Genomic DNA, 15,598 nt, shown 5'->3' on the forward strand with positions numbered 1-15,598 from the left:
TTCAATGTTATGTTATTGTTTATTCTGGTCTCTATTTCCAATTTTTATTTGCTTCCTCTACTAAATATTGGCTAACCTTCTTTTTTTAGTTTCTTGGGGTGCAATATTATTTAAACCACTTTTCTTAATACAACCATTTATGGCATAAATTTCACTCTAAAATCTGCTTTTGCTGCATCCCATAGGTTTTAGAATATTGTGTTTTCTTTTTCTTTTGTTTTCACATATTTTGATTTGCCGTTTGATTCCTTATTTGGCCCACTGCTTGTATATTAGTATGTTGTTTAATATTTACATATTAAATATTTGATATTAAAAAAATAAAATGTTGAAAAAAAAAGTCTTTGTTAGTAGCACACACTCCAATCTCTAGGTCAGTTTATTAGCTTTTTATCTCTGCAGAAAAATCCCAATCAATGGTTCCTAAAAGCTGGCCTGCACACTGGGATGGGCCAGTGATAACATTCCTACCAACCCATAGCATTCTTCTCAGATAAATTCTACTGCTATATGATGGTAAGCAGAGCTCTGAGCCAAGTCCTAGGCATAAGAGGCAACTGAGGGGAAGTGCTCTGAAACTCTCTTCCATATATATATATATATATATATCCCCACACACACATTTAGCATAGTATACTATCTTTCATCTTAAAAAGAACACATTTGACTTTATAAATTTTATTTAAGATTTTAGTTAAAATAATTTAAAGAAATAAACCACACAGAAATGTTACAAAAATACAAAAGAATTACAGGCAAACAGTGGATAATGAGAATTCTTTTAAAAGACATACACAATAGGGAAGAAAAATAAAGTGTTTATATACTATTCATATATTAATTATAAACCATAGCAGTAAAAGCTTTCCGGACATTGGCAAGAAAAGCCGAGAAATTGTTGGTCTTCCTTACTTTCTCTTGAAATTCTGCTAGGCACTCAAGATGAGGAGCACTATCTGACACTAGAAGAAAAAAAAAAAAAGGGAAGATAATGTGAATGAGATTTTTTATGGGAGAGAAGTGTTTCTAACTTAGATGCTTTCATCTGATTCAAATTATTTCAATTCCATTTTACTGAAATGCTTCCAGCATAGAACAACAGACACACTTGATTTTCATATCCTAACTATCTTTTGGACCTTTTCTTTGTTTAATCTGTAAATATTAAAATCTTAAGTACTATAATTGTACTTTAAATTTAAACAGATGGTAGTCAAGGGATTGAAGAACTCAGTGATAAAAAGAACAGAATGCCATTTCCAGTCATCTTTCTTACATTTTAACTAAACTGTTTTAACAGGTGTGTGTGTGTGTGTGTGTGCGCGCGCGCGCGCGTGCGCGTGTGTGTGTTGGGTTTTTTGTTTTGTTGTTTTTTTAACTGTTAAGTCAGTTTTCTCTGTAAACTTTTGGCTTGAATTCTAGTTCCTGGCCACTGGATCAAAAAAAGAACAGCTTTCAATGACAACTTTTAGTAATTTACAATTATGGGGAAAAAATCTAAGGTTTTACAAGTGTTCACTAGAAAATGTGGTTGCTATTCTAAAAGTGGTATTTACAGGACCTACTAATCAAATGTGACACAAAGTCACAAATAATGGTACACCTCTCAACATGCAGTTGTACAAATTGTAAACAAATTTCCAGTGAGGGTGGTCAAAGGAAAGGAATGATTCAGCTTTCTCTCCCAACAATTTGGTCCTTTGCCCAAGGGGAAGAAAGTCAACCATATCAGATTTCCAGTTCTTTGGTAGAGATTGTTTAGGACACAAGGACCAGGACCACAGCAGAGAAAGAACAAAAGGCACTTGGTTCAAAATCACACTGTAGATTCTATTTTAACACACTATCAAATACCATGACCCGATGTAGCAAGAGAGGATATGCAAGGTATGTGGGTTTTGGGGTTTGCTTTTGAAACTTTAGCACTCATTAGAAGATATTTACAGAGAGAAAAAATTTGCACATGAATTAGGTTCCTAAATACAAATTCCATGAGAATGAGGATCAAGTCACCGGGGCACATTAAGGAGACAACTCAGCAGTCCTCCTGAGTGTATGTGTGCTATAAATGCTTTCAGATGAGAACACAGGTCTAATGAGCTGAGAACCATTTTTCTGAATTCCAATAAATTAAAAATTACTTTAAAAGGGGCCCAAGAATTAAAGAGAGATAAATATATTTCCATTCTCTTCTAGTTCCAACTATTACCAATCACATATATTCCCCATAAATCGATGCCTTTCTGGCCTGCCAGAGAATCAGTAGGTGAGCTAAATTACCAATGTGTGCGATTTTTCAGGAGAGGATAATATTTCTTAAATTGATTTTTGGTAAAATAAATGATCACATTCTGATGACTTAGCATTTGCTTTTAAAATCACCTACTTGAATACATTATAATATTCACATTTATATAGTCATATCCTTTATAGTTTTATGTTCTCTAAAAGGATAATTCATACTTGCATATGAAATGCAGTGATTGGTGGTCTTTTAGACTTTTCTACCAAGGTGGCACTGTGCCATCCTGAATAGAAGTTACATATTAAGGCTCCTAGATAATAACTATAAATCAAAACTACATTCACAGCCTTTAGAAGACCCTATCCCATGAAGCAAGCTGGCAAAGAAAGGGACACCTTGTGGGAACGTTACTTTCTTTCATATTACTTTATTTTTTTAAGTTTATTTATTTATTTTGAAAGAGACAGAGTGCTAGCAAGGGAGGGGCAGAGAGAGAGAGAGAGAGACAGAGACAGAGGCAGAGAGAATTCCAAGCAGGCTCCTCAGGGTCAGCACAGAGCCCAACATGGGGCTCATACTCATAAAACTGTGAAATCATGACCTGAGCTGAAACCAAGAGTCAGACACTTAACCGACTGAGCCACCCAGGCACCGCTCCTTCATATTACTCTATATGCTGAGTCAGATAACATTTTGGATGCCAGTCTTAAATACCAGTTAAGAGAGAGGAATACATACCCTCATATTCCCTTGCTTCATTTAGGTGGAGGGAAAACATAAAAGGGTTCTCAGGATGCTTAGGGTCAATATTAGTAAATATAAACTGCAACTTATCACCTGAAAAAAAATTAAATTATTTGGTGTGAGAATATTTTATTGTGCCAAGCCTTTCAATGGAGATGAGCTTTCTCACCTCTGTCCTTAATCAGTATCTAGACTGCTAAACGTATGTATATATACACTTAACCAAGCCTCCAAATGTACAAGTTACAAATTAGTTTTAAAGGAATTACAGTTTAAACATGATACAAAAACACAAGTAACAAAAGAAAAGAACTGATAAATTAGACTTCATCAAAATTAAAAACTTTTGTCCCTTAAAGGATATTACCAAGGCAGTGGAAAGATAACCCACAGAATGGGAGAAAATATTTGCAAATCCTATCTCAGATATGGACTTAATATAGAGAATACATTTAAAAGAACTACAACTGAACAACTAAAAGAAAAGCAATCCAGTTAAAAACTGGACTAAGGACTTGAGTAAGTATTTCTCCGAAGAATAGATACAAATGTCCAATAATAAGCACATGGAAAGATGCTCAATACCACTAATCACTGGGGAAATGCAACCCAAAACTACAATGAGGTATTATTTTATACCCACCAGGACAGCTATAACAAAACAAAAAACAAAACAAAACAAAAGAAAACAAGAAAAAAGAAAAGAACAGTGTGAAGGAAGACATGGCAAAATCAGGACATTGCTAGTAGGAATGTAAAACGGCGTTGCAGCTGCGGAAAACAGCTTGGCAGTTCCTCAAAAAGTTACATAAAGAATTGCAATGACCCAGTAACTCCACTCCTCAGTACATATCAAAAAAAAGAATAGAGAACAGGGACTCAAATAACGATGCCAATGCTTATAGCAGCATTACCCACAGCAGCCAAAAGGTGGTAATAACTGTGTGTTCACTGACAGATGACTAAAGAAACAAAAAAATATGGTATAGTCACAACATAATATCATTTGGTAATAAAAAGGAATGAACTTCTGATACATGCTACAACATGAATGAACCTCGAAATCATCATGCTAAATACAATAATCCAGATGCAAAAGAACAGGACAAATACTGTATGATTCCACCTACATGAAATACTTAGAATAGGTAAATTTAGAGAGAAAGTAGAAGTTATCAGGGGCTGGGGAAGGAGGAATAAGTTATTGTTTAATGGGTACAGAATTTCTGTTTGTGGTATTAAAGAATTCTGGAAATAGTGGTGATGGTTGCATAGCACTGTTAATGTAATGCTACAGAATTGTACAATAAAAAATAGTTAAAATGGCAAATTCTATGTCATGTAGTTTTATCACAATAAAAAATATTGAACAGATTTGACTTTTTCCACATAGTTATCTGCAATTAATGCCTATTTTTCCAAAAGACCTCCAAATGTTCCCAAAGGAGTAAATGCCCAGAAGAAATTAAAAATGGCAGCCACAGAGGTGCCTGGGGTGGTTAAGCATCCGACTTCAGCTCAGATCATGGTGAGTTTGAGCCCCTGAGCTGTCAGCATAGAGCCTGGAGCCTGCTTCCGATTCTGTGTCTCCTTCTCTCTCTGCCCCTCCCCCTACTCATGTGCTCTCAAGCTCTCTCAAAAACATTAAACATTTTTAAAAAAAAAAAAAAAATGGCAGCCACAAAGTAGAAACTCACATGCATTTTAGTTTTGCTCTACAAAATAAAAAATTAGTAAATTTCATTTAAAAAATGCTTTTAATTATAAAAAAGTAAAGTTTAGAAACTTTGAAAAACATTTGTCTTGCATTTTTATTCAAAATGAAATAATTACATCAGTAGACCAGATTTTTTAAAGTGTTAATAGCTGTTGGCGAAGATGTGGAGAAAGGGGAACCCTCGTGCTTTGTTGGAGGGAATGCAAACTGGTGCAGCCACTCTGGAGAACAGTTACTTAAAAAGTTAAAAATAGAACTACTGGGGCGCCTGGGTGGCGCAGTCGGTTAAGCGTCCGACTTCAGCCAGGTCACGATCTCGCGGTCCGGGAGTTCGAGCCCTGCGTCAGGCTCTGGGCTGATGGCTCAGAGCCTGGAGCCTGTTTCCGATTCTGTGTCTCCCTCTCTCTCTGACCCTCCCCCGTTCATGCTCTGTCTCTCCCTGTCCCAAAAATAAATAAACGTTGAAAAAAAAAATTAAAAAAAAAAAAAAAAAAAAAGAACTACTGTATGATCCAGCAACTGCACTACTAGATATTTATTGAAAGGACAAAAATATTGATTTGAATGGAAACATGCACCCCAACGTTTTTAGCAGCATTATCAACAATAGCCAAATTATGGAAAGAGCCCAAATGTCCATCGACTTTTGAATGGCATGCGCGCGCACACACACACACACACACACACACACACACACACACAGGAATACTACTCCGCCATCAAAAAGAATGAAATCTTGCCATTTGCAGTGATGTGGATGGAGCTAGCGTGTATTATGCTAAGAGAAAGACAAATACCATATGATTTCACTCATATCTGAAATTTAAGAAACAAAATAGATGAACATATGGGAAGAGGGGTGGAGGGAAACAGACCATAAGAGACTCTTTACTATAGAGAACAAACTGAAGGTTGCTAGAGGGGAGGTGGTTGGGGATGGGCTAGATGGGTGATGGGTATTAAGGAGGGCATTTGATGTGATGAGCACTGGGTATTGTATGTAAGTGATGAATCATTGGGTTCTACTCCTGAAAGCAATATTGCACACTGTATGTTAACTAACTACAATTTAAATAAAAAGTTGAAAAGAAAAAAAAAAAGTGTTAATGGTAATGGAAGAGATGTATGCCAAGGAAAAAAGACATCATAAGATAACAAAGAGTTTAATTTGGGTTTCTCTTTTAAAATCCTTTTAAAATTCTTTTTAAAATCCTTTTTAAAAAAGGATTATTTCCTGACTTTGAGGGCTATGAAAAGTTCTAATTCTTTTGTAAATGTTTCTTTACTTATTTTGAGAGGGAGAGGAATACTGAGTGAGCAAGGGAGGGGTACAGAGAGAGAGAGAGAGAATATCCCAAGCAGGCTCTGCAATGTCAGCACGGAGCCCAGCTTGGGGCTTGAACCCATGAATTGTGAAATCATCACCTGAGCTGAAACCAAGAGTTGAATGCTTAACCCATTGAGCGATCCAGGTGCCATGAGAAAATTCTAATTTTTCATTTTTTTTAATTTACATCCAAGTTAGTTAGCATATAGTGCAACAATGATTTCAGGAGTAGATTCCTTAATGTCCCTTACCCAATTAGCCCATCCCCCCTCCCACAACCCCTCCAGTACGCCTCTGCTCATTCTCCATATTTAAAAGTCTCTTGCGTTTTGTCCCCCTCCGTTTTGACATTATTTTTTGCTTCCCTTCCCTTATGTTCATCTATTCTGTGTCTTAAAGTCCTCATATGAGTGAAGTCATATGATATTTGTCGAGAAAGTTCTAATTTTAAATCTGAATATAATTTTAAAGCTTTCTGACCCCAAAACACCTCGGGATGACAGTGAGTCCAATGGATCAAAAATTCAGAGTTGGACCCTGTATTTCCCTCTAATCAAAAGGTTAATATTTTGGGGGGTACCTGGGTGGCTCAGTTGGTTAAGTGTCCGACTTCGGCTCAGATCGTGATCTTACAGTTCATGAGTTCCAGCCCTGCATCAAGCTCTCTGCTGTCAGTGCAAAGCCTATTTCAGATCCTCTGTCTCCCTCTCTCTGCCCATCCCCCACTCATGCTTTTTTTCTCTCTCTCTCTCAAAAATCAATAAACATTTAAAAAAGGTTTAATTTAATATTTTTAATAAAATTTAATATTGTATTTTAATAAAATTTAACTTTTTTATTAAAAGCTTATTTCAACAGATGGGGGGCACAAAAAAGACTAATAGATATATGAATGAAGAGACCAAACAATCTAAGAAATACAGTAAATATTCAGAAGAAAAGTTTACCTGTTCATTAATAAAGAAATGCACTTAAAAACAATGCTCCAATTATATCTACTTTGCTGCCAAACAACAACAACAAACAAACAAACAAAATACAATTCTGGCAAGAATACAATGAAGTGGGTACACTTTACATCGTAGAGAGGTGTGCACAAAAGAATTAACGCGGCAGGCCTGACGATGCTATCCTTAGAATCTTAGAAAGGTCTGCTTGCAAGCTGGCCCTTGGCTGATGTGTTGGGAGTCCCCCAAGCCACCCTAGGTTTGAAGATTCGCTAAGAGAACTCATACGATTCACCAGAGGGTCATACACAGGGCTATAATTTATCACAGCGAAAGACTATGGCAAAATCAGCAAGAGGGAAAAACACATAGGGCGAAGTGCAGGGAAAACCAGCACAAGCTTCCTGAGTTTCTGATGAACTTCCCTGGTAGACAACCTTTCCCGTGTATCGTCACATTCAATGCTAAAGGAATTAATAAGCATGTCTTGTGTGACTGCTGGGTTAGGACTCTTAAAAAACTATGCCTGAAAAAAGTGTTTCTTTTAGACTTTGCTCCAGTGCCTTTTTGGGGCTGTTTTGCAGTTTATTGCAGTTTCTGCCATACATCTGAGACGGCAATACGACTGATTCTATGCTGCATCCTGTAGGTCTTTCTAGCGAATCCCCAAACCTGACGGTGATCCTGGGGACTGCTAACACCGTGAGTAGTGCTATAAACTGCCACATACACCACACATCACGGTCATTAAAATATTTACATGCTTTACCCCAGTAATGCCTCCCTAGGAATTCCACGGAAATTATACAAAAGAAATGGAGAAGTCTGTATCCACTATAGTACTTCTAAAACTGAAACGTTGGCAGAATCTGAATGTTAAGTTAGAAACAATACCTGTATTAGGTAGATAAAAGATTGCATAAATTAAGAGACATTAATGGAATGAATTATTACGTCGCTATTTTAAAATTACCATGGGAAGGCTATAGCAACTGGAAAAATGCTGATCATAGAATACCAGGAAGAACAAGGAACAAAAATTACTTTCATGTTGGCAATCATGCCAAACATACATTTATTACAATACTGGATGATAAATAACCAAGGCATCAGTAATTATGTTACGGTGATAAAAAATTTTTAAATTCTTTCCTGTTTCCTAAGAAGTTAATAATGTGGTCATTATTTTATTTGAAAATATTTTTAAAATTCTTCTCTACTTAAGAAAACACACACCTTTCTAATCTTGTTTTACTTACGTTAATATACTCACCATAAATTTTTCTAATTTCAAGTCCAAGTCGATCTTTATACAAGTCTGCAGATGTCTGTAGCCTTTTCAACTTCTCTTCATTAGCTTTGTTAGCAGCAGAAATAGCTATGATTAAAAAAAACAAAGAAATACACATATTTGAATATGAAGGATTTTTAGACAGACACTTTGCAGCATAAAGAGTGTGCTTAATAGTTCCTGGAAGAGAATGTGTGATCAATAACTTTGTTGCATAAATTATACTATGGCTTCTCCAATGAAACTGCCCCCCACTGTCTTTAATTAAGCTCCCACATCAATTGCATTATGACTCTGGTTACATAAAAAATCAAAAGGACCCTTAAGTAAAACAAAAGAAAATAAAACCCACTTATTTAACTTCAGACAGCTTCCTTGCAGAAATGAGTGGCTGGCTATGCCCCTGAGATGTTACCCATTTTTACTATGAACTGGAGAGAAGGCAAGAGATAGATAATTGTGAACCATCACCACTTTGAAATTTAATGTTTTAAATATGTGTACAACTAGAAACTTACTTTCCTTCTTCCTAGCATATTCTTCCTTAAGATCCTGAATATTTGCAGTCAGTACTTCTAGTTTCTCATTTTTGTCTTTTATTTCAGCAATCAATCTTAACAAGTTGTCTTTTTTTTCTTGAATGAGCTTATTCCGCCTACAGATCTCTGTAAGAAGTACAAAGTATTAGCTAGAATATATATACTTTGCTCTCCAATATCTATCTCTGGTAAGAAAAGACTAAAATACTGACTTTCATTAGGATTAATAAAGAGTGTTTTATTTACTTATTTTATTTATTTATTTACTTACTTTTGAGAGTGAGAGAGCGCGCGCGCGGAAGTGAGCATGAGTGAGGGAGAGGGAGACAGAATCTGAAGCAGGTTCCAGGCTCTGAGCTGTCAGCACAGAGCTCCATGCAGGGCTTGACCTCAGGAACTGTGAGATCATGACCTGAGCAGAAGTCGGATGCTTAACTGACTGAGCTACCCAGGTGCCCCAAAAACGTTTTGACTGATAAGTGCTTTCTAATGGTTCAAAAATTATAAAGAAAAGGGAAAAAAAATCCTATTCTTTCCTATTTGTCTTTGAGAATAAAAATGAGACAAAACTCTTTTTAAAATGAGAATACCAAATTATTATTTAAAAAAATTTTTTTTTTATTCATTTTTGAGAGTGAGAGAAACAGAGCATGAGCAGGGAGGGGCAGAGAGAGAGAGGGAGACAAAATGCAAAGCAGGCTCCAGGCTCCGAGCTGTCAGCACAGAGCCTGACGCGGGTTTCAGGCTCACAAACGGTGATATCATGACCTGAGCTGAAGTCGGACGCTTAACCGACTGAGCCACCCAGGCGCCCTGAGAATACCAACTTAAACCACAAAAAGAAAATCAGGTCATGACGTTTGCAGCAATACCCTTCAAATAAGTACATAAATAAAGCCCACCATCAAAGACAACCAAATCTGAAAATGTTTTTACACAGTACTTAAAAGAAACAATTCATTATAATGCAGTATAAATGATTCTGGAAAATACCAAAAGACAAAAAGGAGTGAAGGAAGAGATGGGGCGCCTGGGTGGCTCAGTCGGTTAAGCATCCGACTTCGTCTCAGGTCATGGTCTCACCATCCGTGAGTTCGAGCCCCACATGGGTCTCTGTGCTAACAGCTCAGAGCCTGGAGCCTGCTTCGGATTCTGTGTCTCCCTCTCTCTCTCTCTGCCCCTCCCCTGTTTGTGCTCTGTCTCTGTCTCAAAAATAAATAAACATTAAAAAAAAAATTTTTTTGAAAGTGAAGGAAGAGAGGGAAAGAGAGAGGTAGGAAGGGTGAAACTTCATTTACGTTAATAACAAACAAAACATCCAGGAATAATCTAAATTAAGAAATGTAGGCCCTGTATGAAAAAATAATGCAAAACTTGTCTGAAACAAATAACCTATATATATGGAGAGACATTTTATGCTTCCAAATATTATAAAGATGTCAGTATTTCCCAAATTCATTTCTACATTTGATGCAATCCCAATGGACTCTGGAGGGAAGGGAAGAGGAGGATCTAACAAAATTATAAAATTTATCTGATGAGTACACAGGAGAGAACAGTTAAGGAAATATGGTAAGAGAAATAACAAGGAAAGGTACTTGTCCCACCAGATTTAACATGTGTGAATGTGACACTTTTAACACAATACTGGAGGGGCACCTGGGTGGCGCAGTCGGTTAAGCGTCCGACTTCAGCCAGGTCACGATCTCGCGGTCCGTGAGTTCGAGCCCCGCGTCAGGCTCTGGGCTGATGGCTCAGAGCCTGGAGCCTGTTTCCGATTCTGTGTCTCCCTCTCTCTCTGCCCCTCCCCCGTTCATGCTCTGTCTCTCTCTGTCCCAAAAATAAATAAACGTTGAAAAAAATAAAATAAAATTAAATTAAAAAACACAATAATGGAGTACTAGCTGAAAAAACGACATACAGCTCAGTTAAACAAACAAAAAAGGCATTCCCAAACAAACACTGGTATCTTTGGGAAATATGAAAAATGAAATATCATAAATCAAGTGGTGGATGGTTTCCCAAACCATGCTGAAATCCAAAATAAATTCCATATATATTAAATATTTAAATATAAAATGAAATCTTGCAAACCTAAAAGGCAGTATCTGAATATAAAATTAGCCTTTCCTATGGGGAAAGACGTTTTTACTAAAAGGCAAAAAGAAATCAAAGAGAAAGTCATATACCAGCTACATAACAGTTAATAAGTGGGCAAAAACCCTCATATTTGATTCAAATAAACATAAAACTCTACTATATGCTAGGAACTTTGTTCAACACCTTATATTTCCGTAAATTTACTTAAATTTCATAATACATTATGCAATTCTAATTTAAAAAAGGAAAAGGCTCAGCAGTTGAGTAACTTGCCCAAAAGTTTTATTTGCTAGGATGCAAAAAATAGTTAAGACCTGGATTCAAACTCAGGACTTGACTTCAAAGGTCAGGCTTTTGACCATTAAACATCCTCCCTGAACAGTTCTTAATCTAAAGAAGACACAAATATAAATTCCTAAGACAAAAACAAAGAGATAAACAGAGGAAATGTAGAATGCAGACGGCTAATAAACATGAAAGACAATTTAACCTGAGTAGTAATCACAGAAATGCAAATAAAGCAAGTAACATACCAATTTTCATTTATTACAACAATGTTTACAAAAATGACAGCTGGTGTCAAGAAGAATGGAAAATACTAGAGTCCTTGTGGAATATTTTTGACATTGCAAAACAAGTTTTAAGGATATTCATGTCCTTTAATCCAGTTATTTCATTTTTACAAGTTAACCTAAGAAAATAAGATGTATGTGAGTATTTATATACATAAGATTGTTTTCAGTATTATTTATAATGATGAAAAGCTGAAAACATCCTAAATGGCTAATGAGTAAATCATTAAATAAATATGGCATATTAATAAGGTAGAATATCCTCTCAGGGGTACCTGGATGTCTCCGTTAGTTGAGCATGCAACTCTTGATTTCGACTCAGGTCATGACCCCAGGATCGTGGGATTGAGCCTGGGATCAAACCCCACCTCGGGCTCTACGCCAACTGTGAAGGTTGCTTAAGATTCTCTCTTCCTCTGCCCCTCTCCCGCTAGCTGTCTCTCAATAAACAAACAAACAAACAAACAAACAAACAAACAGGTGTACAGATGTTTTCCTGAGTTAGTGTGTTTGGTTCCCTCTGATAAACACCCAGAAATAGAATTACTGGATCATATGGTAGTTTTAATTTTCTGAGGAACCCTGCATATTATTTTCCAGAGTAGCCACTATGGAAAAATGCACTTAAAAATAATTAAGGAGACATGTATGGCAAAAGAGATACATATTAAAAGTCCAAAAGTATCAGTTCCAATCTGGCTCTTCAGTTGTTACCCAAGGACCTTGGTCAAATTATAACTTTGGAGACTCTTATAAAAGGAGGATAATAATGGCCGCCCTATTTCTTTAACTCACAGGGTTAGAGTACACAATAATACAGAAACTTTTAAATTATTAAGTGATACATAAATACCATATATGTCAGTGTTTTTATTAGAACATGTAAAGAACTGTATGGATTTGTGCCAGTATAAATGTAAGGGCCCTTGATATGGCATAACTCATGTATACACTGTCAGTTGTCTCTTTTATTCTCTAGGGCAGGTATTTCAAACTTTCACTACTACTCAGCACATAAATCCTCCCTTGAGTTTTCCCTTCCATGTGGAAAGATTGTTTTATGGTACACTAGAAAGAGCAGACATTTGGCTGCGATCCTAGACCTTTTATCTATCAAATGTATGACCTTAACCAAGTTTTGTAACCTCAGTGAGCTTCAATTTTTTCATCTGAATAAAGGGATAATTTTGGTCTTGTAAAGATTTCAGGACTTTTGTTTTTTTTTTTTTTTTTTTTTGAGAGAGTGAGTGCCAGAGGGCAAGAAGCAGAGGAGATGGAGAGAAAGAATCTTAAGCAGGCTCCACGCCCACCCCGGAGTCTGACGAAGGGGCTTGATCCCACTACCCTGGAATGATGCCCTGAACTGAAATTGAGAGTCAGACACTTAACCAAGTGAGCCTCCCAGGTGTCCTTAGGATTTTAGGGTTTAAGAGCCTGGTCCATAGTAAACGCCTCTCACTTTGAACAGATGATCTTCCTCCTTATAATAATATAGAAGCAACAGATGCTCTAGGCAGGCCAGAATTTTTGAACAATTTGTTCTCTGCAGTATCTTCCTTGAAGATGCAAAGTAGCTGCTCAACAAATATGTAGTGAGTGAATGAGTTCCCTCCACCTTCCATACTCCCCAAATGTATCCAGATCAGTGTCCTCTCCTGAGAGTAACAGTGGCTCCTTCTCCAAAACATGGTTAATCCAGATTCCTTCCCCTAAGGGAAAGAACTGAAGAACTGAAGAACTCCTGCTTTTTAAACCCCAGTCTATGATTTCCAATGGGAAAACAAACCTGTTTTTCAAAAAATTGTCATTTACACATCAGTATAGATGATCACAAGCACAGTGATGAATAAAAAAAGGGACAGAATATATAGAAAATGATGCCATTTATATAACATTCAAAAATACAATACTAAATATTAATAGGTTAGTTCTGGAAGGTAGGATTAGAGAAAAGTATTATATAAGATGTTCTATTTCTTAAGCTGGGTTGCAGATACATAAATGTTTATTATTTTTATATATGTATCTGCATATATATATATATGCACACACACACAATACACTGGTTTTTTTTTCTTTTCTTTCTTTTTTTTTTTTTTTTTTAAAGTAGGCTTCATGCCCAGTGCAGACCCCAACACGGGACCCGAACTGACAACCCTGAGATCAGGACCCGAGAGAAGATTAAGAGTCAAGTGACCGACCCAGGTGCCCCACAGGATATTGTTTTACTTGTATGAGGGACTGCATAAAGATGTTTAATCTAAAAAACCCTCTGTGATCTATAGTTTGTCACCTACGATTTTGATATTCCAGAAACATCTCAACCATTCGTTCCTCTTCCTTTAATTTCACAGACAGCTTTTCTGAAAGAGAAATTGGAATTGAAGTTTCGATTCAGCTGAAATAACATAAAAAAAAAAAAAAACACCAAACAAGAACAACAAAGCAGCATGTTACAAGTTAACTTTAGTTACCTGTAAGTGCTTTGATGGAGTCTTTGTAGGTATCTCTTAGTCCCATCATTTGACAGGACGTGTCACTGAGAGTGCTTTTGAATTTATTCCAAAATTCATTTATGCTTTTATCAAATAGTGCCAGTTCGTCCTCTATCATCTTGTAAGAGAATGCTACAAAACATTGATTGTATTTTTTATAAGTTGTTGAAATAAAATCAAGCTCATATTCCAATCAAGCATATTTTGGCAGTTTGACTTTTGCTAGGAAATAATTAGCAGCTTGCTTTTTTTAAAAAGGATATCTTACTTTTTAAATATTTACTTGTTCTTGAGAGAGAAAGAGAGTACAGGCAGGGGAGGGGCAGAAAGAGGAAGACACAGAATCCCAAGCAGGCTCCAGGCTCCAAGCTGTCAGTGCAGAGCCCATACGGGGCTCAACCTCAGTAACTGTGAGCCTAAGTAGGATGCTTAACTTGACTGAGCCATCTAGGTGACCCAAACAGCTTACTTTTAACTCTAGCTATTCCAGGGCGGATCAAGCCATCTGGACTTAATTACAGTTAAGATGCAAGATTCCAGGAAGGACATCCTTACCTCCTAGGGACTTGTTAGTAGTTTAACTGCACAAGACACTCATACAGCTCTGTGACCCTGGAAAATGACTCTGCCTCCGTTTCCTCACAAGTAAAATTGGTAACTTTTAAGGCGTTTCCAATTCTGATCTTTTGAATTCCAGCCTGGATTGCCAGCCAGGTCCCAAATGGACGGATGACTGGCCCCCTCTCATAGGATAAGACCCTATGAGACATATCTAGCCCGCCTCTCCCTCCCACCCAGATCAGGAAAAGAAGAAGTAGCACTAAAAAGGCTACTTGGAGTGGGAATTTAGTAGGCTTAGTCCAGGAAAGGTACAAGTCACCCTGAACTCTCTGGGCCTTAGTGTCTTCTGTAAAACAATGTCCGGTAAGACTCCAGGCCCCGCCAGTTTTCTGTAACGCTAAAACCATCCCAATAACTCAAAACCTTCCCAAGAAGGCCACACACATCTCGTTCGGTGGAACCCGGAACCCTTCGGCCTCAGCGAAGCCCAGCAGTGCAAACAACGAAGCCGTGCATTTCACAGACTTCGCTCCCGAAAACAAATCCAGCCCAGAAATACACTTTCCCCTATCGCGACAGGCAGGTCGAGGAACCCTGGTCAGCCCCCAACTCTCTCACCTTTTCCAGGAGACCTGAGCCTCGCCGCCAACCCACACAAGACCAGAAACAATTCAAGCCAACAGCAGGTCTTCAGACCCAGCTCCCGCAGCCCCGCCAACTTTCCTATTTCAAATTTTAGGGCGCCTTCCTCCTCCCGCCCCCGGTCGCTCATTCGTCTTCAGATTGGCTGATAATTAGGCTCTCCATGAAGGGATTGGTTAATCTAGCCCTCCGGGATTCTCGCGGAAAAATATAGGGGAAAGTGCATTCTGGGATTTGTAGTTTTTTTTTTGTTTGTTTGTTTTTTTTTTTTCTGAGAGACAGTCAGACTCTCAGCTCTGCTTTGTGAAGTGTTAATAGCTCCGGGAGGACTCGCCCCAGCATAAGTCATTCATCTGTTTCAAAGAAAGATTTCTGCAACAAATATAAACATTGAACTTTAATCGCATTCTGTTGCCAA

At 37.4% G+C, this 15,598-nt stretch overlaps 1 protein-coding gene across 3 annotated transcripts in view; it reads right to left on the reverse strand.

The window, feature by feature from the left end:
* The window catches only part of SPC25 (SPC25 component of NDC80 kinetochore complex), a 35,873-nt gene extending 20,595 nt beyond the window's left edge, over positions 1 to 15,278 (reverse strand). For 2 of the 3 annotated variants that reach the window (XR_005790350.1, XM_040475296.1), the window contains exons 1-6: positions 15,157 to 15,278; positions 13,957 to 14,109; positions 13,780 to 13,845; positions 8,790 to 8,936; positions 8,254 to 8,358; positions 2,984 to 3,082 (exon numbers count right to left, since the gene is read on the reverse strand). Coding sequence is in view for 2 of the 3 variants with exons in the window: in XM_040475296.1 (XP_040331230.1) it covers positions 2,984 to 3,082; positions 8,254 to 8,358; positions 8,790 to 8,936; positions 13,780 to 13,845; positions 13,957 to 14,095 (556 nt within the window). In the remaining variant the exon portion in view is untranslated. Of the gene's footprint in view, positions 1 to 361; positions 963 to 2,983; positions 3,083 to 8,253; positions 8,359 to 8,789; positions 8,937 to 13,779; positions 13,846 to 13,956; positions 14,110 to 15,156 lie in introns of those variants that run through there. The other variant, XM_040475295.1, reaches the window with a different exon arrangement.
* Between the last annotated feature and the right edge of the window lie 320 nt (positions 15,279 to 15,598).

The sequence above is a fragment of the Herpailurus yagouaroundi genome, unplaced genomic scaffold (assembly GCF_014898765.1).
Source record: "Herpailurus yagouaroundi ecotype Mexico unplaced genomic scaffold, PumYag 140, whole genome shotgun sequence".
Taxonomy (NCBI): Eukaryota; Metazoa; Chordata; class Mammalia; order Carnivora; family Felidae; genus Herpailurus; species Herpailurus yagouaroundi.